Raw genomic sequence first — 24,304 nt, forward strand, 5'->3', positions numbered from 1 at the left:
TGCTCTGCAGCTCTGCCTTCTTTAACGTGGAAATCTTCTCCAGTTCATTTCTTGAACTATCACAGTCAGACTTACGGGAGTAAAAACATGAACACACTGGAAAATTGCTTCCCAGCTAACAGACTTTTGTTATAAGAACGTTCTCCAAATATTCAGTGTTGGTTCTGGGAACATACAAAATGTCCAGTTTTCTTGATGTTAGAGGAACGTGTTTTAAAAGGTATAATGTTCCTCAAACGTTCTTTTTTAACTTCATTATGATTTAAAATTCAACATTATAAGAACGTTGATTTCTAATATTCCAACACAGCAAAGTCATCAGTGTTAAATTAACACTGCTCAGTGTTTATATAGTCCACACTCAGAGTGTTATAAGTAACACTGAAGCAGTGTTAAAGCTAATGAGATAATTAAATGATTAATTGAGTGATGACTGAGCATTATTGATGTACACCTGATGTTAACCAGCAGAATCACTGAAGGAGAAAATTTGGTAATCCATTTGGTCACCATTATGGTAATCAGTGTTTGCTTTAGTTGTGTTTTATCATAGTAATTGTATGACCTGAAACACTGAACTCATTGAGAGCATAATTTCTGAGTTAAGTTTACCTTATGGATTATAGCAGCACTGTCCTTATACAACATAACGTTTTCAGCATTTCAATGAAATCCAAATGATTACTTAATAGTTGTTAATTTACACATAAAAAAAGCAGTGTTTCATGTAGGCACACACAGACATCAAGAATTAGCATATAAATCTCAGCAATGGTGACAAACAGATCGCCTCTGAACAGAAGCTCATTATTTATTCATGCAGCAATGAATGAGTTTTGATTGGTGGCACCGCACCAAGCTTTATAATTGTCACCAATGTTGAGATTCACAGGCTGATTCTTGATATCTGTGTCTAAAAAAGGAATTTGTATAAGAACAACTGTTAAGAAATCACTTGGATTAATAATGTTAAAAATATTATGCTGTATAAGGACAGTACTGCTATAATCATAAACCTAACTCAGAAAATCTAACTCATAAACTATACAAAATCAGTTATTCAGGTCAAATGATTGTGAAATAATGATTATGTTAAAACATAACCAACACCATCAGATCACCTTTACTATTTGTTCATCTGGCTGTCATAACTCAGGTACAACAGCCAAACAAAATCTAAAGTTAATAATTGAAGGGTCAAGAGCCCAACTAAAACAAACGCTGATTACCATAATGGTGACTAATGGTATTATTATTATTATTTCTTGAAAAAAAAGTGATTCTGCTTGTTAACATCAGGTGTCTTCAATAATGCTCATTCATCACTCAATTAATCACTTATCTCATTAACTTTAACACTGCTTCAGTGTTACTTATAACACTCTGATGAGGACTCATATAAACACTGAGCAGTATTAATTTAACACTGGGAATTTTGCTGTGCACAAACAGCATTACACAGCAAAATCCCCAGTGTTAAATTAACACTGAAAAGTGTGAATTATATAAACTCTGAGCAGAGTGTTAAATGAACACTGAAGCAGTGTTAAAGTTAATGAGCTAATTAAGTGAATATTTGAGTGATGATTGAGCATTATTGAAGACACCTGATGTTAACAAGCAGAATCACTGAAGGAGAAAATCACACATTGTAAGTTACCATTATGGTGATGGGTGTTTGCTTTAGTTGGGCTCTTGACCCTTATATGTTTACTTTAGATTTTGTTTGTCTGCTGTTGTTGATTTATAACAGTCAGATGAACAAATAACTAATGTGATCTGATGGTGTTGGTTATGTTTATACATAATCATGTTGTGATCTGAAAAATGAAACTTATTGAGATAATTTGGTTTAACTTGATAATTACAGCAGCTCTGTGATTCTACAGCATATGATTTTCAGCATTTTTAATATAATCCAAAATAATTAATAAACATTGGTCTGATCAAAAGACTTTTAAATAAATTTATTTAGAAACACAGACATCAATAATCAGCCTGTGAATCTCAACAATGGTAACAATAACTTGTCCTCTGGCTGCCACCAATCACAACTCATTAATGGATCCCATCATGCATTGCGGTATGAATAAATTATGAACTGAATTGTCTTAGTAATTTCCTTTTCCTAATTGTATATTCTGCTCGTCACCATTGTTGAGATGCATAGACTGAATCTTGACGTCTTGTGTGTGCCTAAAAGAAAGTTGTTTTTTTTTAAATATAAATCCTTTGTACTATATCTAAAATTCTAGATATGCAGAATCACAGTTATGCTGTAATCAACAACATAAATCTAAGTCAGAAATAAGGGTCTCAATGAGTTCAGTGAAGCTAATCAAGTTCAAATGATGATTGTCATAACATAACCATCAGATCACTTTTTTTCTTTGTTCATCTGGCTGTTATAACTCACTAACAGCAGCCAAACAAAATCTAAAGTAAACATATAAGGGTCAAGAGCCCAACTAAAGCAAACACCCATCACCATAATGGTAACTTACAATGTGTGATTTTCTCCTTCAGTGATACTGCTTGTTAACATCAGGTGTCTTCAATAATGGTCAATCATCACTCAATTAATCACTTAATTAGCTCATTAACTTTAACACTGCTTCAGTGTTCATTTAACACTCTGCTCAGAGTTTATATAATTCACACTTTTCAGTGTTAATTTAACACTGGGGATTTTGCTGTGTACTTATTACTAACCAGACTGACTTTATTTTCTGTCACACATCTACAAAACTTCTTATTGAGAATTAACAGAGGTTTAGATGTTGATGTCTTATTGAAAATGATTTGTTTGAGGTCATCATCATGGAGATCAGTGTTTGCTTTAGTTGGGCTCTTGACCCTTGACTTTCATTAGGTTTGTGTTTTATCAGTAATTGCAGGTGTTTATGGAGAACATTTCTTCATCATACTATTCTTTCAATAACATTCTATTAACATTCAGGAAACATTTTTATGTTCTTATAATGTTCAAAATCAACATTCCAAGAATGTTGAATTTTAAATCAAAATTAAGTTGAAAGAACGCTTGAGGAACATTTTACCTTTTAAAAAACGTACCTTTAACGTCAAGAAAACTGGACATTTTTTACGTTCCCAGAACCAACACTGAATATTTGGAAAACATTCTTATAACTAAATTCTGTTACACAGTAAATTCTAGGGCTGGGCGATATATCGCACGATATTGTTATGCGCATCTCGTCAGTAAAGCCGGTTCCTTGATTAGTAGTAAATCGCCTTCACCTGCTTTCAGATGGAGCGGCATTTACTACACAGCAAAAACTCCAGTGTTAAATGAACTCTCCTGGGAGTGTATATGAGTCCACACTCAAGATTGTTGAAGTTAATGAGATAATTAAGTGATTAATTGAGTGATGATTGAGCATTATTGAAGACACCTGATGATAACAAGCAGAATCAATGAAGGAGAAAATCTCAAATTGTAAGCCACCGTTATGGTGATGGGTGTTTGCTTTAGTTGGGCTCTTGTCTTAACTTTAATTTTTGTTTGGCTGCTGTATCTAATTTATAACTGCCAGATGAACAAAGAAAAAAGTGATCTGATGGTGTTGGTTATGTTATGACAATCATCATTTGAACTTTATGTTTTTGATTTATGTTATTGGTTACAGCATAACTGTTATTCTGCATAAATATCCAGAATTTTAGATATAATATAAAGGATTTCTTAAAAAAAAAAATTTTTTTTTAATCTTTCTTTTAGGCACACACAGACATAAATATTCAGTCTATGCATCTCAACAATGGTGACGAGCAGAATATTCAATTAGGAAAAGTAAATTACATAGACAATTCAGATCATAATTTATTCATACCGCAATGCATGATGGGAGCCATTAATGAGTTGTGATTGGTGGTAGCCACTGCAACATGCTTTATTATTGTCACCATTGTTGAGATTCACAGGCTGATTATTGATGTCTGTGTTTCTAAATAATTATATTTGAAAGTGTTTTGATCAGAACAATGTTTCTTAAATATATTGGATTATAAGAAAAATGCTGATAATCATATGCTGTAGAATCACAAAGCTGCTGTTAACAAGTTACACCAAACTATCTCAATACGTTTCATTTTTCAGATCACAGCATGATTATGTCAAAACATAACCAACACTATCAGAACACACTTTTTCTTTGTTCATTTGACTGTTACAAATCAATAACAGCAGCCAAACAAAGTCTAAAGTTAATAATATAAGGGTCAAGAGCCCAACTAAAGCAAACACTGATCGCTATAACGGTGGCTTACAATTTGTGATTTTCTCCTTCAGTGATTCTGCTTGTTATCATCAGGTGTTCATCACTAATGCTCAATCATCACTCAGTTGATCACTTAATTGTCTCATTAACTTTAACACTGCTTCAGTGTTACTTTAACACCATGTAGAGTGGGACCACATGTGCTCTGAGCAGTGTTAATTTAACACTGGGGAATTCGGGTTTATAGCAAAACAAAGCAATCAATTGTATCAAATGGTATAATTGGTATAATTAAATAATATACCACTTCAAATCAAAAAACATGCTAGTCGCACTTTAGATTGGGGTCCAATTCTCACAATTAACTAACGACTTTTGCTTCAATAAACTCCTAATTACTGCTTATTGATAGTTAGTAAGGTAGTTGTTAAGTTTAGCGTTACTGATTATCAGTTATGTGTGTCATTTAGTTTAGTTTCCATGGACTTTTAGTTTGTAATCATTAGTTCATGTTTTCCTTTCTTCAGTTTTTCTTCCACTCTTTAGTTGTCATGGTTACTGATATTATTAGTTATTTCAGTTCAGCTGTGTATCATAAAAATGTCCAGGTTCCTTAATTTTACTAGAATGTTATTTAAAGGTTGGTATGATGTTCCTGAAACATTCTTTCAATCATCTTTCGAAAGAGTAATAAGAACACAAACTACAACTTTATTCAGACACAGCCTTGAACTGAAGATAAAAGACATTAACTCTCTCAAGATCTGATTAAACAACTCAGTATGAACTGCTGATTACCTGCTAGTTAAGAAAATAAACCAATGGAAACACAGTGTGTTACATTACCAGGTGAGATGGTCACTGGTGTGACAGTTGTAGGGCTGGTGTTAATGCTGCCAGTGTCTGAAAGTTTGATGAATAGTGATTAATGAACAGATAGATTAATGAACAGATTAATGAATAGTGATTATCATGAATGTGTAGAAAGAGCTCATGTGAATATAATTACCTGCACAGTATGTTGAACAGCAGTAAGTTGGTCTAACCAGCTCATAGACATAATAATTGCCTGGACAAGCTTTGACTTTAATGGGAAAAGACCCGTAATAGCAGCAGTAATTATCATGGTGACCGCAGACATCTCGATTGACGACTCCATCCTCAACTGTTGGGTGTCCGCCACGTATCCAGAGCGGGACTTCAGTGCCACAGCTGTACTGAGCAACACATGTGTCTGGGATATGAGCGCTCAGGCCGTTAATGAAGAGACGATACCAGCCGCTCCAAATGACATTGGTGTCACACTTGTAGTAGTAGTTGCAGTAGTAGTTATTGTAGTAGTAGTAGTAGTAATATTGTCTGCTGTTGGCTCTCCATGGATCATCCAGCACTGTGTAGTCGTAGCAAGGGTCAGCGGAACGAAAATCTGTTGTGAAAACATGAGAATCTGTTGCTTTGATAATACTGTTTCGAAAAAATAATTCTAGTTTTGTGTGGAAAATATTATTTAATTTCACAATCAATAACTTTTAACGTTTATTTAAAAGACATGAAATTGGAGTTGCGATAGTCTTCTCTTCCCTATTGTGGCATATATCCGAGTGAAACTTCTCGAAAGAGAAAAACTGTAGGGCAGGACTAGATTTTGTTGGATGGTTGTGTTTTGCAAATGGTGGATCTCCTGTGAGTGCAGTGGTGGCTCGTTAGGGGAGTCAAGGGAGGCACAGCCTACACAGTAAACTCCCCGGTTAAATTAACACCATTCGGTGTTCATATGGGAGCCACCAGCAGGGTGTTAAAAGTAACACTGAAGCAGTGTTAGAGTTAATGAGATAATTAAGTGATTAATTGAGTGATGATTGTTTGACTATTGAAGACACCTGATGATAATAGGGCTGGGCGATATGGCCTAAAAAAAAAAGCTCATAGAGCTAAAAGCTCTAAATTTGGTAACTATTTTTTTTTTTAGAATTTTAAGTTTAGTGACAACACAATATTTACATGGTACAATGACTGGTATGCTATTGTTTGACACTGTTACGCGCCACATGCACGAACATCGAGGGCGACACCCGTTAAAATGGATGACGCCCGGAGTTCGTGCATGTGGCGCGTAACATAATGGGGGCTCGTCCGGGATTTGAACCCGGGACCTCTCGCACCCGAAGTGAGAATCATACCCCTAGACCAAAGGCGTCATCCATTTTAACGGGTGTCGCCCTCGATGTTCGTGCATGTGGCGCGTAACATAATGGGGGCTCGTCTATAAAAAAAATCATAATTCTTCGATCGCGAAACAAGGGGGAAACGCCAGAGTCGGTGAGTAAAACTCTATTATTATTTTTTTTCTTAACTAGTCGGATATCAAACTTTTTTTTTTGTTGTGGGAGGAAATATGGAAGGTGAGGTCGAAGCCTTTATTAAGTCTCCGTCTGTAGAGCAGTTGGATGACTTTAATAAGAAGGAATTGCTGCAAATTGCAGAGAGTTTTAAAATATCCGTTTCGTCTTCGGCATTAAAGGCTGATATCAAGAATGTAATCTTGTCCGAGATGATATCTCTTGGTATCGTAGCCGGGAAGTCTGTTGAACCTCCTGCACATGAGTTTGATCCTGCAGTCGCACTGAGGTTAAAAGAATTAGAATTACAAATTAAGCGTGAAGAAAACGAGTCGCGTGTGCTGTGTATACGTGAACTTGAGTTAATACGTTTGAATAAGCAGGCCGAGCGTGCACCGTCTCCTGTTGGTGAACCGCACGGGTTAAGTCAGTTTGATCCAACCCGTTACATGAAGCTTGTTCCTCAATTTAGAGAGTCGGAAGTAGATGCCTATTTTACAGCTTTTGAGAGGGTAGCTGGGAAGCTGAGTTGGCCTAGGGATATGTGGGCAGTGATGTTGCAAAGCAGCTTCGTGGGCAAAGCACAAGAGGTTTGCTCTGCCTTGCCCATTGAAGACTCTCTCGAGTATGATAAGGTAAAAACTGCTGTTCTTAGAGCATATGAGCTCGTGCCCGAAGCATACAGGCAGAAGTTCAGAAATCATACTAAAACGGCCAGACAAACCTTTGTAGAGTTTGCTCATGATAAAAAAACAATGTTAGAGAAGTGGTGTGCTGCGTCTGAGGTTACGACGTTTGAGGGCCTCCAGGAATTAATGTTACTGGAAGATTTCAAAGGCTGTCTCCCTGAAAGTTTAGTATTACACCTGAATGAACAGAAGGTTTCTAGTTTATCCGAGGCTGCAGTGTTTGCTGATGAGTACGTGTTAACACACCGTACTGTTTTTTCCACGCCCTGCCCGAGTCAAAACGCTAGAACATATAGGCCTATGGAGAGAAATGTCGCGAGGGTGCGTTCCCTAGTGTCTGATTCCCGTGCGAGCGCACCCGCGAGAAGTACGTTTAAGGACGAATCTAAACGTGTATGTTTCTTCTGTCTTGATCCCAGTCATTTAATTGCAGACTGTAAGGCATGGAAACAGAAGAGTGTGGCTGCTAAGACGAAAAGCGTTGCTCATTTAGTTCTTGAACCGCAGATAGGAGTAGCGGATGCGTTTCCACCTGAAACGGAATTGTTTAAACCATTTCTGATGAACGGGTCAGTTTCTTTTTCTCCAAACACTACATCACTAACCGTGAACCTGACAAAATGCGAGTTTGCCAAAGCCTATGTCACCTACCTGGGGAAACGTGTAGGTCAAGGTCAAGTCTGCCCTATAGATGCCAAAGTTGTAGCGATAACTGAGTTTCCTACACCCACAAACAAACGTGAATTACGCCGGTTCATCGGTATGGCTGGGTATTACCGGGGGTTTTGTCGAAATTTTGCCACTCTTGTTGCACCCCTAACAGACCTTCTCCGACCGTCACAAAGTTTTAACTGGACCTCTACTTGTAAACGTGCTTTTTCGGGAACAAAAGATCTGTTGAGTAATGCTCCAGTCCTGACCGCCCCTGACTTTAATCGCCCTTTTCAACTTGAGGTTGACGCGAGTATGGTAGGCGCGGGAGCTGTCCTTTTGCAGACATCTGATGTGAACATCAAAAGACCGGTGTGTTATTTCTCGAAAAAGTTTAATCACTGTCAGTACAAATATAGCACTATTGAAAAGGAAGCTCTGGCGTTATTGATGGCATTGAAACATTTCGAGGTTTATCTGGGTGGCTCAACGTTCCCGATTAAAGTTTATACGGACCATAATCCGTTAATTTTTCTAAACCGCATGTACAATGCTAACCAGCGCTTAATGCGTTGGTCCCTCGCAATACAGGAGTTTAATTTGAAGATCGTCCATAAACGCGGTAGTGAGAACCTCATCGCCGATGCGCTGTCCAGAGCGCACGGTGCTGAACATATCGAATAGGCTAAGAGATCAATGTGCTGTAGTCATTAATCTTTTGAGGAGGGGAGGAGTGTTACGTGTCAGAACGTAAATGTTGTTTAATGATTGTTGTATCACATGTGAGTGTATGCATGCTTCTTGTTGTGTTCTTCTCTCTCTCCCCGCTCATTTGAGTGCAACAGGTGCAGCTGCTAAGTGGGTGTGGCTGAAGCCACTCAGCGTGTCAGCGTGTGTATAAAAGCAGTGTGAACCGTCTCTTCGTCGAGTTTCACCCTCCTGCTTCCGTGGTAGAGCGTGTGTGTACGACTGCTGCCCAAAACGAGTTGTAAATCTAGAGTGATTCGTGCTGTCTGTTCATCAGTGAGAGCTGCGCTGCGTCCCAGCTCATGTGAACTTTCCTATAGAGGAGCTTTAACTGTTGTAGCGGTATAGGCCGGTAATTGTATTTAGCTTACTCCTCTTATCTTTGTAAAAACCCTGAGAGAGACAAGAGGCCCTTTTTCTTTAACCTTATTTTTCTCCTGTTTACTGGTCAGTAAGGGAGGTAAGAACAATGTATTTTATTTATAGTTTTAATTCCAGGTAAGAGGGCTTAAAACTTAGTTAGAGACTCCCTTTTTGTTTGTTATTTTGGCCGACTGAAAAACCTCTCAGTGATATACTTTTCGAAAGTCAGTACAGAATCAAAATGATGAATCGGCTTTCGGCACCAACAGGCAGGGAGAACTCCACGCGCTCTGACTAGGTTCTGCTAAACCGTTACGCAACATGTACTCGACCTCAGTTTTCATGATACCACGTTTAAGAGGGTTCACCCTGTACGGGTGTTGTTTAACCGGAGCCGCATCTCCAACGTCGATGTCATGGAACAACACATTAGTGCGAGATGGAACATCAGAGAAAATACTGGGAAAGTTGTTAATCAGTTTTATAATACTTTCTCTCTGGTAATCTGACAAGTGACCCAGAAAGGTTTGCAAATTGTTGAGAACATTAGAGTTTTGCAAGCTTTCTCCCAGCGCTGGAATATTTCCTACAACCTCATCTTCATTGTTCCAGAGAACAGGAGCCACCAACGACACGCTCCTAACGGACTCTTCAGGCTGATCTCTCGCATAATAAGGCTTTAGCATATTAATGTGACACATTCGAGTTTTCCTCCGACGGTTTGGCGTTCTCAGTACATAATTCGTTTCATTCACCTTTTTCTCAATAATGTAAGGACCAGTAAAACGTGACTGTAAAGACGATCCAGGAACTGGCAATAATGCCAACACAGACTCTCCAGGAGCAAATGAACGAACAACGCTCTTGCGATCGTAGTTTTTCTTCATAACGGTTTGAGAATCTGTTAGATTTGACCTGGCAAGCTCACAAGCTCGGTTCAAACGCTTACAGAGCTTGTCCACATATTCAGTCACTGGTACCAGCGCAACCTCTCTCTCCAGCAACTGCTCACTCAGAAGCTTAAGGGGATCACGAACTGAATGTCCGAACACTAACTGCGCTGGGCTGAACCCTAGGGAGTCTTGCACAGTTTCTCGTACGGCAAAAAGCAATAAGGGTAAACTGTCAGCCCAGTCTTTTTCAGCGTCTACGCAGTGGATACGCAACATGGTTTTGAGCGTTTGATGGAACCGCTCTAACGCTCCCTGGGACTCCGGATGAAATGCGCTGGACATTTGATGTGACACTGCAATTTTAGAAAGGAGCTGCTTAAACAACTTTGATGTGAAGTTAGTTCCACGATCTGTTTGGATTATGCGTGGCAAACCAAAAAGAGAGCAAAACTTAATTAGTTCCTTTACAATTGTTTTGGCTTTTATGTTGCGGAGGGGAACGGCCTCCGGAAACCGAGTGGCTGTACACATGAACGTGAGAATATACTGGTGACCACCTTTAGACTTTGGCAGGGGGCCAACACAATCCAGTATTAGTCGTTCGAACGGCTCCCCCACCACGGGGATCGGGTGTAAGGGCGCAGGGCGCACGACCTGATTAGGCTTCCCCGCAACCTGACACGCATTACAGGAACGGCAATACTTTGCGACACATGCCCTAACTCCGGGCCAATAAAAATATTTCGTAACACGTTTACAAGTTTTATTGACTCCAAAGTGGCCTGCCATAAGGTGATCGTGAGCCAGTTCAAGCACTACAGGGCGATAGCACGTAGGTACTACGATTTGGTAAGCATGGTCTAAGTCAGCCTTGTCCCCAGATACTGGAACCCACTTGCGCATTAAGACATCTCTATCCCAATAATATTCTATCCTTACATGATCAAGTTCATCTTTAGATTTTACTGCGGATTTAATGCAGCGCGACAAAGAAGAGTCTGCCTTTTGAGCGGTACTAAGTTGCGTCCGTCCAATTACAGTTTGCCCCCGAGTACGTACATCAGAGCCTATCTCCAACACTTTATCACTCACTGACAGGGACAACTCCGTAGGTTTCGAGCTTAGTAGAAACGAGTCAGATAGGTCAACGGTGTCTGCAAATTTTCGTGATTGTGAACGCGTCACCGCACAGGCTGGAAATAGATGAGGAGAGACAGCCAGCGAGGCTGAATCTCTTGAGGGGCACTCGGACACTACCGGGAAAGGAAAAACATTTCCTCCTGCCAGATCATTTCCCAGGATGAAATTTACACCTTCAACTGGTAGTTTAGCACACACACCTACATTTACTAAACCGGTGACCAGCTCGGACTTCAGGAACAGAGAATGCACAGGGACCTTAATACACCCCAGTTCAATTCCACGAACTAATATATCCGTCCCCGTATACGTATGCGCGGACAATGGCAGTACATTCTCGCGGATAAATGAGTGGGCGGCGCCCGTGTCTCGCAAGATGGAAACTGGTAGTGACGTAATGTGTTGTTCCATGACATCGACGTTGGAGATGCGGCTCCGGTTAAACAACACCCGTACAGGGTGAACCCTCTTAAACGTGGTATCATGAAAACTGAGGTCGAGTACATGTTGCGTAACGGTTTAGCAGAACCTAGTCAGAGCGCGTGGAGTTCTCCCTGCCTGTTGGTGCCGAAAGCCGATTCATCATTTTGATTCTGTACTGACTTTCGAAAAGTATATCACTGAGAGGTTTTTCAGTCGGCCAAAATAACAAACAAAAAGGGAGTCTCTAACTAAGTTTTAAGCCCTCTTACCTGGAATTAAAACTATAAATAAAATACATTGTTCTTACCTCCCTTACTGACCAGTAAACAGGAGAAAAATAAGGTTAAAGAAAAAGGGCCTCTTGTCTCTCTCAGGGTTTTTACAAAGATAAGAGGAGTAAGCTAAATACAATTACCGGCCTATACCGCTACAACAGTTAAAGCTCCTCTATAGGAAAGTTCACATGAGCTGGGACGCAGCGCAGCTCTCACTGATGAACAGACAGCACGAATCACTCTAGATTTACAACTCGTTTTGGGCAGCAGTCGTACACACACGCTCTACCACGGAAGCAGGAGGGTGAAACTCGACGAAGAGACGGTTCACACTGCTTTTATACACACGCTGACACGCTGAGTGGCTTCAGCCGCACCCACTTAGCAGCTGCACCTGTTGCACTCAAATGAGCGGGGAGAGAGAGAAGAACACAACAAGAAGCATGCATACACTCACATGTGATACAACAATCATTAAACAACATTTACGTTCTGACACGTAACAGACACACATTTCACAATTTCAATTAAATTCTTGTGATTTGATTCTGATCTTGAATCAATATCGATTCCTTTGGATAAATATTAGGTAAAGTAGATATGTTAATGTGTTATGTTAATCGCAGAGGTGGAAAGTCCAGGGGTCAGAAAGTAAAAGTCCTGCCATATGTTTATTCCAACCATGAACTCACACAGCAAAAACTCCAGTGTTAAATGAACTCTCCTGGGAGTTTATTTGGCTCCAGACTTAAGAGTGTTAAAGTTAATGAGATAATTTAGTGATTGATTGAGTGATGCTTGAGCATTATTGAAAACACCTGATGTTAACAAGCAGAATCACCAAAGGAGACAATCTCTTTTTTTTAAGTTGCCATTATGGTGATCAATGTTGGCTTTAGTTGGGCTCTTGACCCTTAAACTAATAACGTTAGATTTTGTTTGGCGGTTGTATCTGAGTTATAACTCTCAGATGAACAAAGAGAAAAGCTGATCAGGTGGTGTTTGGTTATGTTTTGACATAATCATCATTTGACCTGAATCACAAAACTCATTTAGAGAGGTAGGTTTACCTTGTTGATTATAGCAGCCTGTGATTCTACAGTATACTATTTTCAGCATTTTCAATATAATCAAAAAGATTTCTTAAAAGTTGTTCTGATCAAAAGACTTTGAAAAAGTATTTTATTTGGACACACAGACATCAAGAATCAGCCTGTGATTCTCAACAGTGGTGACAATAATAAAGCATGCTGCAGTGCATTCTGGGTGCCACCAATCAAAACTCATTCATGGCTCCCATCATGCATTGCGGTATGAATAAATTATGATCTTAATTGTCTTAGTAATTTCCTTTTCCTAATTGAATAATCTTTTTGTCAACATTACTGAATCTTGATGTCTGTGTGTGCCTTAAATAAAGATTATATATATATATATATATATACCCAGCCAGCACAGCCATGTGGGGCCCAAATGGGTTTGACCTGGGCTATCTAACTGGGACCCAGCCAGTTTTGTCCTTGGTTTCCATGTAGGCCCCACATGGGTTTGCCCAGATGAAATGAACACTGCTTAGTGTGCACAGTACAGGCTGTTTAATGTAACACTGAATCAGATGTAATGTATTTTATCTTCAGTTGATTTCATCCAAGGCAGTGGCTGGAAGTAGGCCTAGTTCTTGTGTTTCTCTTTCCTTCAGTGATTCTGCTTGTTAACAGCAGGTGTTCATCAATAATGCACTATCATTATTCAATCACTTAATTATCTCATTACCTCCAACACTGATTAAGTGTTACATTAAACAGCCTGTACTGTGCACACTAAGCAGTGTTCATTTCATCTGGGCAAACCCATGTGGGGCCCTACATGGAAACCGAGGACAAAACTTGCGACATTCTTGCTGCAACAGAAAACACTGCTGACAGTGTGGAGCCTCAACTAAAGAGAACCGCGTTAAATATCACCACAGTGGAGCCAGTTGAAATGAGACAAATATTTAATGCGTGCACAATAAACGGAGATGTTCAAATAAATTTAAATAAACAACAATAAAAAGTATCTCTTGTTAGGCAGCATTTTAGCAACTAAATTAATAACATTAATACAATAGATTAAAGACCTAACTGTTATCTATCAAAATATGTGCCCTTGTGTTTTTATTTAGGCTATGTAAATATTTAGTTTAGTGCAGAGAGAAAATAACGGAATAAACAAAAAAAATAAACGTTTTCTCATGCTGAGAGATAAGCTATACCTATTTGTGTGAGGAAATTTCACAAATATTGTGTTGTAAAAAATAAAAAGAATGAGACAAAGTTTGAGAACGGTTTGTTGTTTTTATTTGAGCTTTCATGCATATTACACATTGGAACGTTGTTGTTCACGGTCAGGGACTATTTTTTTTCTAGCGGAAGGAATGCTTTTATTGATTTAACTTCATGAAAGTTGCACTAATACATTTTTTTTTACTTTAATATTGTGTGGTAACCGTTTTATAAAAGCAATAAGGAACTCGAGGCAAGTGCTGAATCGTGAATAAGTAACGGCTGAAGGGGTTGCAGGCACTCCGCTTCACGATACAGCACAGCCTCTCATACCTTATTGCTTACATATATCAGAACAACTTTTAAGAAATCATTTGGATTATATTGAAAAATATGGATCGTATTCTGTAGAATCACTGTAATGCTGTAATCAACAATATACATTTAAGTCAGAGATTAGGCCCTAAATGAGTTCAGTGATTCAGGTCAAATGATGATTATGTTAAAATATAACCAACACCACCTGTTCATCTTTTCTCTTTGTTCATCTGGCTCAGATACAGCAGCCAAACAAAATCTAAAGTTAAACATTTAAAGGCCAACTGCCCAACTAAATCGAACACCAATCTCCATAATGGTGACTAAAGTGATTTTTCTCCTTCAGTGATTCTGCTTGTTAACATCAGGTGTCTTCAATAATGGTCAATCATCACTCAATCAATCACTTAATTCGCTCATTAACTTTAACACTCTTGAGTCTGGAGCCATATAAACTCCCAAGAGAGTTAACACTGGAGTTTTTGCTGTGCAGCTGATTTCACTAATTAGTTCTCTCTCCTGCTGAATTAGCAAATACAGGTGATTGGAACAAAATACTGAGGAGGACTTTTACTTTCTGAACCTGGACTTTCCACCTCTGGTTAATCGTTCTCCAAAAAAAAAAAAATAATAATAATAAAAATAAAGAAATAATAATAATAATAATAATAATATATATATCTCACCTAATGCTGTAAACATAAAGAGCCCTGTCAGCTGGTATTATTAAAGATTAAAAATAACATCTCAAATTAAATATAATGCACTTTTTATAATAACAATGTTATTATATGTTAATGATATAGGTAAAATATAATAAATATGTATGTAAAGGACCACTTTGGAGTTTTAATGTATGCTGTTGATTAAATGAAGTATGGGTTGGGTTATTGGTAAAATATTTGTGTAAATGTTTGTAACTTATTCAAATAATTCTATATTTTGTATGCGCTTTAATGTTATTTGTATGTGATTGACTGGAAATTTGGTGCACCTGAAATGTTGAAATTTGTCCCTTTGGTGGCACTGTAGTTTGCACAAGGGAAGATGAACTTTTAAAAGGTAGCTGGCGGGTGTGAATGGTACGCAGCTGTGTTTGAGCCTACATGGATTTTATCTGAGATTTTGTGTTTTATTCATGAACTTAAAGAACTTGACGCCCGTTACATGACAGAAGAAAGGACTATCGTATATTGTTTTGCATTCCTTGGTGAGCGCAGCGAGGTACGATATGATTTCATTCATAGATAATTCAGAAAATTGTTTGCACATATGTATGGTTTATTTTGCTGTGTAATTAATGTTTGTCACCCTAAATGTTTGTTCACGTAATGACGTTTGTAGCTGTGAAACAAGTGTGTGAAATGTTTGTTGTATGTATGTTTTTAATACAGTTTTCACGGTGCTAGGGTAATGATAGATGAAAAAGTTGAACGTCATGCTGGCTTGGCGAACTAAATAAAGGACACCTTATGCATCAGTTGAGACTCTCTTTTTGGATCCAAGGGCTATATAGTTATATTTAGCAAAATACTATAGCAATTTTTTTAAGTTAAACTAATGTGCTATTTAACATTTATTTACTATTATCTAGTAGTAAAGAGTAACAGATGATCGGTTAACATGCCACTTGAACTGAGACCTGTCAGCGATCTGTCACTTCACATTTACAAGCACCAAAACGGTGTTTATTGTTTGAATTTCGTAATTAAATTGACAGAATCTGAGAGTTGGGAATTTGCTTCATATCAATAGTAACCTACTCTGTCTTGTCCGTCGGTGTTAGTGTCCTCTTTGCTCCGCGATTTTTCTCTGAGACAATGGATGTGTGGCTTGAGAGCATGTAAAAAGTGACAATTGAGTGAGCCTCAAGGTGAATTTGTGAGAGTTGGCAGTCCTGCAGATTCAGTGTGTAAATATTTTTGGTGGGTGTGCTTGTGCCATCGAGATACACAAACAACATGGCAAATGAACAAGACATGAAAGCTCTCTTATTACAAACCAGTTTGACCTTATTTCTGTCAATCATCTACAGAAGATCTTTTTGAGAATGAACAGAGGTTTAGATGTTGATGTTTTATTGAAATGTTTCCTTTAGTTGAGCAGTTTGACTCTTTATATTTTTTAAGTTAGTTGTTGTCTTTGTAACGGTGTTTACCAAAACACATAATTTGTTGCAAAGGAAACAATAAACAATGATTATCAGATGATATATATTTCAACATCATAAAGAAAAACGTTTCACAAATGTCATCACTGACCAAAAGAGATTACTTGTTATTAACAGATTTTTTACCATCAATACTTTTTTTTGCCAAAGATCAAAGATTCTGAATTTGAATCTCTAAATACATTGTGAGAAAAAACAAACAAACAAAAAAAACACAGAGGCACAAACACTAACATCAAGACTCAGCTTATGAATCTCAACAATGGTATGAAGCTGCAATGCATGCTGGGAGCCATTAGTTTTATAATATGGTGGCTCCCAGCACGCATTCCTGAATGTCACCATTGTTGAGATTCATATGCTAATTCTTGATGTCTGTGTTTGACTAAAATAACTTTTTACATAATATATTTTTAAATCTCTCAGAATGTCTGATCTGTGGCAAGAAATGTTTGTTGATAAAAATAATATATTAATAACAAATAAAAAAAAATTGGTCAGTGATGAGATGAATGAATCATTCTGCTTCATGATGGTTCAAACCACATCACTTAATCATCTTTGTTTCTGGCTTCCTTTGTAACAAATTATGTGTTTTGTAACACTGTTGCAAAGGCCACAAACTTGCACAAAAAAAGTGTCAAACTGACCAACTAAATGAAACACAGATCACCATAATGATGACTTTAAAACCTAGTATTTCCAATAAAACATCTACACCTCTATTAATTCTCAATATCTAGTTGGTAATAAGTGAAGCTGATAATGCTGTTTGTGGAGTTGTTTAATCCTCATCTGCTGAGATCTTGAGAGATTTAATGTCTTCTTTTATCTTCAGTTGGTTTCAACTCTAGAAGTCAGTTGTAGTTCTTGTGTTTCTCTTTTCTTCAGTGATTCTGCTTGTTAACATCAGGTGTCTTCAATGCTCAATCATCACTCAATTAATCACTTAATTATCTCATTAACTCTAACACTGCATCAGTGTTACTTTTAACACCCTGCTGGTGGTTCCCATATAAACACAGAGCAGTGTTAAATTTAACACCAGGGATTTTACTATGTATCCAAAATTTATGTCTCAGAATGTGGATTTCTTGTTTGTAATTTCCCCTCTTTAAGTGTAACTACCACACGCTTCTTCCCAGAATGTGCCGAATCTGCGAAATGTGAGTCTGAGAGGATAGAGAAAGGGGGGAGGCAAATCCATAGCCGGAGAATCTGTTGGTTAAAAAAAAGATTAGCCAATCACCATTGAGTATTTCACTTTAAGCGCTTAGGAGTGTTGAGAAAAGTAACATGGCATAGAAGGCTAGCTGATATAGCTTGATATCAACCAATCATCGAAAGACGTGAATTACGTTATATTAGTTTGAACTGCTAACGTTCCTCAATCACACTGACACGTCTTCGATTGAGGAAGCAGAGGCTGAGGGCTCGAAGGTGGACTCATCCATCACCCAAGCTGAAGTCACCGAGGTAGTCAAGAAGCTCCTTGGTGACAAGGCACCAGGGGTGGATGAGATCTGCCCTGAGTACCTCAAGTCTCTGGATGTGGTGGGGCTGTCTTGGCTGACACGCCTCTGCAACATCACATGGCGGTCGGGGACAGTGCCTTTGGGCTGGCAGACCGGGGTGGTGGTCCCTCTTTTTAAGAAGGGGGGCCGGAGGGTGTGTTTCAACTACAGGGGGATCACACTTCTCAGCCTCCCCAGGAAAATCTATGCCAGGGTACTGGAGAGGAGAATACGACCGATAGTAGATCCTCGGATTCAGGAGGAACAGTGCGATTTTCGTCCCGGTCATGAAACACTGGACCAGCTCTATACCCTCTTCAGGGTGCTGGAGGGTTCATGGGAGTTTGCCCAACCAATCCACGTTTGCTTTGTGGATTTGGAGAAGGCATTCACCTGTGTCCCTCGCGGCGTCCTGTGGAGGGTGCTCTGGGAGTATGGGGTCCGGGGCCCTTTGCTAAGGGCTGTCCGGTCCCTGTATGACCGGAGCAGGAGCTTGGTTTCTCATTGCTGGCTGTTAGTCAGACTTCTTCCCGGTGCATGTTGGACTCCGGCAGGGCTGCCCTTTGTCGCCGGTTCTGTTCATAATTTTTATGGACAGAATTTCTAGGCGCAGCCGAGTGTGAAGCGGCTGGGATGAGAATCAGCGCCTCCAAATCCGAGGCCATGGTCCTCCGTCGGAAAAGGGTGGCTTGCCCACTTCAGGTTGGTGGAGTTGTTCACGAGTGAGGGAAGGATGGAACGGGAGATTGACAGACGGATCAGTGCAGCTTCTGCAGTAATGTGGTTGACTGACCGGTCTGTCGTGGTGAAGAAAGAGCTTGAGCCTCAAGGCGAATCCGGTCAATCTACGTTCCTACTCTCACCTATGGTCATGAGCTGTGGGTCATGACCTAAAGGACAAGATCCCGTATACAGGTGGCCGAAATGAGCTTTTTCCGCAGGGTGGCTGGGCGATCTCTTAGAGATAGGGTGAGGAGCTCGGTCACTCGGGAAGTGCGCAGAGTAGAGCCGCTGCTCCTCCACATCGAGAGGGGCCAGCTGAGGTGGCTCGGGCATCTGTTCCGGATGCCCCCTGAACGCCTTCCCGGGAAAGTGAGCTGGAGGGACTATGTCTCCCGGCTGGGGAGAGGGAAGTCTGGGTATCTCTGCTTAGACTGCTGCCCCCGCGACCCGGCCCCGGATAAGTGGAAGAAGATGGGATGGATGGGCTACCGCTGACATAACTATGGAGAGTAGAGATATTGAATCGCAAGAAAATTCCAATTCAAACTACAGCTACAAATTAAAAATGAAGGAAGACCCATGCCTAATTTGGATATAAGCTACAGCAATCAGCTTCACTAAATGACCGAACGGCCGTATTTAACACGGACATTTAAAAGGGAAGAGGGATAATTACTTGCTTCAAGTGATAGCCTAGGACTATAGGTGAGTGAACTTATATTTATATTGTCTTGATGTCTGTGTCGTTTTCTATAAATAATTTTGTCCCCAGACACACTTGTGTGTTTGTTTGTTTGTTTGTTTGTTTGGACAGCCTGCCTGTAATTTGACCTGTTGTACATTGGATTACGTGTCTGGATTGTCCCTTTAATAAAAGCTGCGCTTGGATCTCAAACCTTTTGAGTCTCTGAACTCACTCATTCACTCAATCACTCACACATACGTTCAGTCAGTCAGTGAGACACTCAATCATTCAGTCACTCAGTCACACACACACTCAGACACTCAGACACTCAGACACTCACACACTCACTCACTCACTCACTCAGACACTCAGACACTCACACACTCACTCACTCACTCACTCACTCACTCGGTCTGTCACTCATTCACTCACTCACACGCTCAGTCAGTCAGTAAGACATTCAATCTTTCAGTCACTCACTCACTCACTCACTCACACCCTGGTCTGTCACTCACTCACTCACTCACTCACTCACTCACTCACTCACACATATTTAATAGCACAGATCATCACATTCATCAGGCCAGAAAAATAACCTAATAGAGACTAAGTGTGTTACATTACCAGTTGAGATGGGCGCTGGTAAGACAGTTGTAGAGCTGGTGTTAATGCTGCTAACGTCTGAAAGTTTGGATGAATAGTGATTAATGAACAGAAACACAAATATCATGAATGTGTATAAAGAGCTCATGGGAATATAATTACCTGCACAGTATGCAAAATTGCAGGTAGTTGGACTAACCAGCTCATAGACATAATAATTGCCTGGACAGGCTTTGACTTTAATGGGAAAAGACCCGTAATAGCAGCAGTAATTGACAGCATGACCGCAGACATCTCGAGTGACGACTCCATCTGTTACTGTTGGGTGTCCACCACGTATCCACAGTGGGACAGTAGTGCTACAGCGATACTTTTCAACACATGTGTCTGGGATTTGAACACTAAAGCCATAAAGGAAGAGACGGTACCAGCCTCTCCAGGAGACAGAGACGTCACACATGGGGATGTAAGATTGTCTGTTAGTGGCTCTCCACGCATTATCCAGCACATTGTAGTTGAAGCAGGGGTCAACAGGATGAGAATCTGTCATGAAAAATAGTGGATTTTGAAAAAAAAAAGAATGCATTGTTCTTAAAAATTATTTTATTATGTTTTATTATTTAACTTGTGGTCTGAAATCTAGAAATGCACCTGAAGTCATGTACATCTCTTTTTATTAGTATTAGTATTAACAAAACATTCAAACTAGAGTTTGGTGGCTATCATTATATTATGGCCAAATATGTCATCCTCTAATCTTATCTACAGGCTATTCTAATGTGCTTCTGTACAATGACAGATTTGACGTTCAAAAGATTTGCTTTAAATATTTGCAGTTTTTTTTTTTTCTCTTTCAGCAATAAGGATTAGAAATTTTGATGGCTCATTCTGCACTTCAGAATCAGACTGGAAAATCCTGAATTTCAAAATCTGTTTGCCACATTCACATTTAAAAAACGTTTAAAATCGGCCAATTCTGACATTACAGTAACTGCCCCATAAATGTTATGTTATGCTAAATGTTTTTATGTTCAAACAGTGTTAAAAAGCGTATTTTTCAGGCTGGTCGTGCTAAATTGCACGTACAGTCCTAAGTGTGTGTCTCAAAACACTGTTTGTGTCTATGGCAACCGGAGCGTCTAACGGCAGCTGGAGTGATGCAATGACTTTACCAATTGGCTTTATTTAAAAGGTAGGACTTATTATTCCACCATTTTCCACGTTGCACATACTCCCATTGAGTGTGACATTTTGGTATAAGACTGTGGTTGCCAGAGCAATCGTGTAGTCAGAGGAGACTTCACAGCAAAGTCCCCAGTGTTAAATTAACACTGCTCAGTGTTTATATAATCCACACTCTCAGGGTGCTTTTACACTGGCAGTTTAGTTCGGAACGGGGCATGGTTCGCATGAAAAATCGCTAATGTGAACGCTGTCATGTGGACCCGGGTGCGCAATGGGGTACCGAACCCGAGACTACCTGGAGGAGGAGGTCTAAATTTGGTTGCACTCGAACCGTGCCGCGGTTCGCGTGAATGTGAAAGCACGGACTCGGGTGCACACTTGTTCAGGAAGAAAAGTGACCTGCCCATGCGTTTTAGCTGATTATTATATATTTAGTTATATAAATGCATGTAAGGGATGACAGTGTTGATGATTTACATTGGATATGAGCGAGTGTGAGCCTGCAGTGTATTTGTGCATAGCGTGTGGAATCAGGACAACAAATTAATGGAAATCCACTGTTTCCTCAAAAGAGTTTGTTTGCAAGCAGCAGAAAACCACCTTATGCGTCACACACACACAGTAAACTTGTGTTGCCCCAAATTAATAAAAAAAAACCACAATATATTGACTCGCGTTCTGTTTTCTATAATGCGCCGTGCACGTGTGCGATGACGTAAGATGCAAGCAAACGCACCAGGGTTCCATAGAATCAAGTTGAGTGTGAAACCAGACAAACCCTGCGGGGGTGCCAGGAACAAACGCGCTCGGGCTCGGACTGCAGCAAACGAGCCCTTGGAGTGTTAGTAACACTGAAACAGTGTTAAAGTTCATGAAACAGTCTGTTAAGATCCAGTTCTGGTTTATTTATTTGCTCTTGGCTGACATGTGGCCAGAGATGTAAAGTCCAGGTTCAGAAAGTAAAAGTCCTCCTCAGTATTTTGTTCCAATCACCTGGATTTACTAATTCAGACAGGAGAGAGAACTAATTAGTGAAATCAGCTGCTGAGTTCATGGGTGGAATAAACATATGGCAGGAATTTTACTCTGGACTATACACCTCTGGTTATAACACCCTGAGAGTGTTGATTATATAAATACTGAGCAGTGTTAATTTAATACTGGGGATTTTGCTGTGTTAGTGATTTGGGGGCCTTAGGCCACATTTACACATAGCCGGGTATTTAGAGAAAAGAATATTTCCCCCCCTCCGTTTTCAATAATAACATTGTGCACACAACATCGTTTTCAAAAAAGTTGTCATTTACATCAACCCGCATAAATACGCCGTTGAGCGCCATCATAACTATACCAAACCTATGGGCGGCAGTGTAGGGAGAAGGATAAAGCCATGCAAGCCAATCAGAATCCTCAGAATCGACAACAACGAATAACACAAGTGACTTCCTAGGGCGCTCACATGACGTTAAGCATTTTCTTGCGCATAATGTGACGTTTGAGAACCTAAAACCCTGTTTCTCACACTTGACACGGCAACACATAACCAGCGTTATCAGAAATCTCCACTTTGGCCGGAGTTTTTAGAAATAATTGTTTTCTGTGATAAAAAACTGGGTTTTCGTGTAAATGAGAGGCCAAACCGCAGGGAAATATCTGCGTCTTCCCTTCGTGTAAACGGGGCATTAAGCAAATTCCAGATATGGGGCTCCAACACACCAACAACTTTTTTTATTCTTATTTGTCATCTCATAGTTTGGAGTTTATTTAACATATAATATTCAAAATTTTTAGATGGATTATATAGCCAAGAAAGAGCGCAAAGGGCTCTCACCTTATAATCACTAAAAATCTCACTTCAGTTCATGCTAGTCTGAATGTATTATTTATATAGTGTTGATAATGAGACGATTCACAAGCGTGTAGAACTCACCACTGGACAAAAACTCCAGAGTTTTGGATCTTATACAAAGTGGATGAAAGTACACACAGATGAATGTGTGTATGTTTTGTATGAATTACAAATATATATATAAAAAAATAGACAAAGTTGCATCAATAACATATTGCAGAAAGAACATACTTTGAGCTCAAAATTAGCCTAAAATGCAAAAGAAGCCTAATTAGAGATAGTAAAGATCCATTTACAAAAGCACAAGCATAAAATAGCATTTGAAAAGTATATTTGTGAAAATGAAAACATTAAACAACACACAACAAATTAAAAGTGATAGACATGCCCACATAGTACACTGCCAAAATGCCAAGAAATGACACAAGAAATCACAACACATTACCAATTGTGGTCGTCTCTTGTGCGACAGATATAACGGCCAAGTTAAGTGTTAAGACACCTGGGGAAAAAAATGAATACAAATGAATCAAAAAAATAAAAACAGCTTAACATTTGAAACATGAATCAGTTGGCATAACAAACACACACACAAAAAAATGCCTTTGCCAGGCTTTCACCATGGGAATAGTTGACTCAAAAATGAATATTCTTTCATCATTTACTCATCCTCATGTCATCTCAAACCCCAGAACACAAAAATAGATTTTTTTTTTTTTTTTTAAGATAACCCGTCTTTTCCACATAATAAAAATGGGGCTGAAGCTTGACACCCTGGACTCTTCTAAAGGAACAGACAAAAATTTAATTACTCATAAACTACTTTCCTCCAATGATCTGAAATGGACTAGAAAAGTTGTGTAAAGTTGACTACAAAAATACTACTTCAACTGCATTTAACAAACAAACAGCATTGGTTTTGCATGTCATGTGAGATCAATGCAGGATTGTTTGCAGTCCACACAACTTTTCTGTTCGTTTCAGAGCACCAGGAGAGGAAAATTCATGAGCAGGAAACAACTTCAATTTTCAGAGTTTCTCACACAATGCACAATGCATGAAAATTTTAAATATAATGTGCAAGTCATATGGACTATAATGCTTTTATGATTTTGGCATTTTAGAGTTTGAGTAGCCCATATTAAATGGAAATGAGAAGAAATACAGCATGTTCCCAGCAGCTGTTATACTGTGTGTCATGACCAAAACCAAACGTCACAAACTTTATTTCT

The 24,304-nt window shown here is 39.3% G+C and overlaps 1 protein-coding gene across 1 annotated transcript in view; it reads right to left on the minus strand.

The window, feature by feature from the left end:
* LOC311077982 (uncharacterized protein) overlaps positions 1 to 6,445 on the minus strand; it is a gene marked incomplete at its 5' end in the record, with an annotated part of 46,777 nt that extends 40,332 nt beyond the window's left edge. Inside the window, 3 exons of the mRNA XM_084106627.1 lie at positions 5,088 to 5,144; positions 5,251 to 5,667; positions 6,430 to 6,445. Coding sequence (XP_083962753.1) covers positions 5,088 to 5,144; positions 5,251 to 5,667; positions 6,430 to 6,445 — 490 coding nt within the window. The remainder of the gene's footprint in view (positions 1 to 5,087; positions 5,145 to 5,250; positions 5,668 to 6,429) is intronic.
* Positions 6,446 to 24,304: the final 17,859 nt, after the last annotated feature.

Source organism: Abramis brama (genome assembly GCF_963993115.1).
Source record: "Abramis brama genome assembly, chromosome: 2".
NCBI classification, from domain to species: domain Eukaryota; kingdom Metazoa; phylum Chordata; class Actinopteri; order Cypriniformes; family Leuciscidae; genus Abramis; species Abramis brama.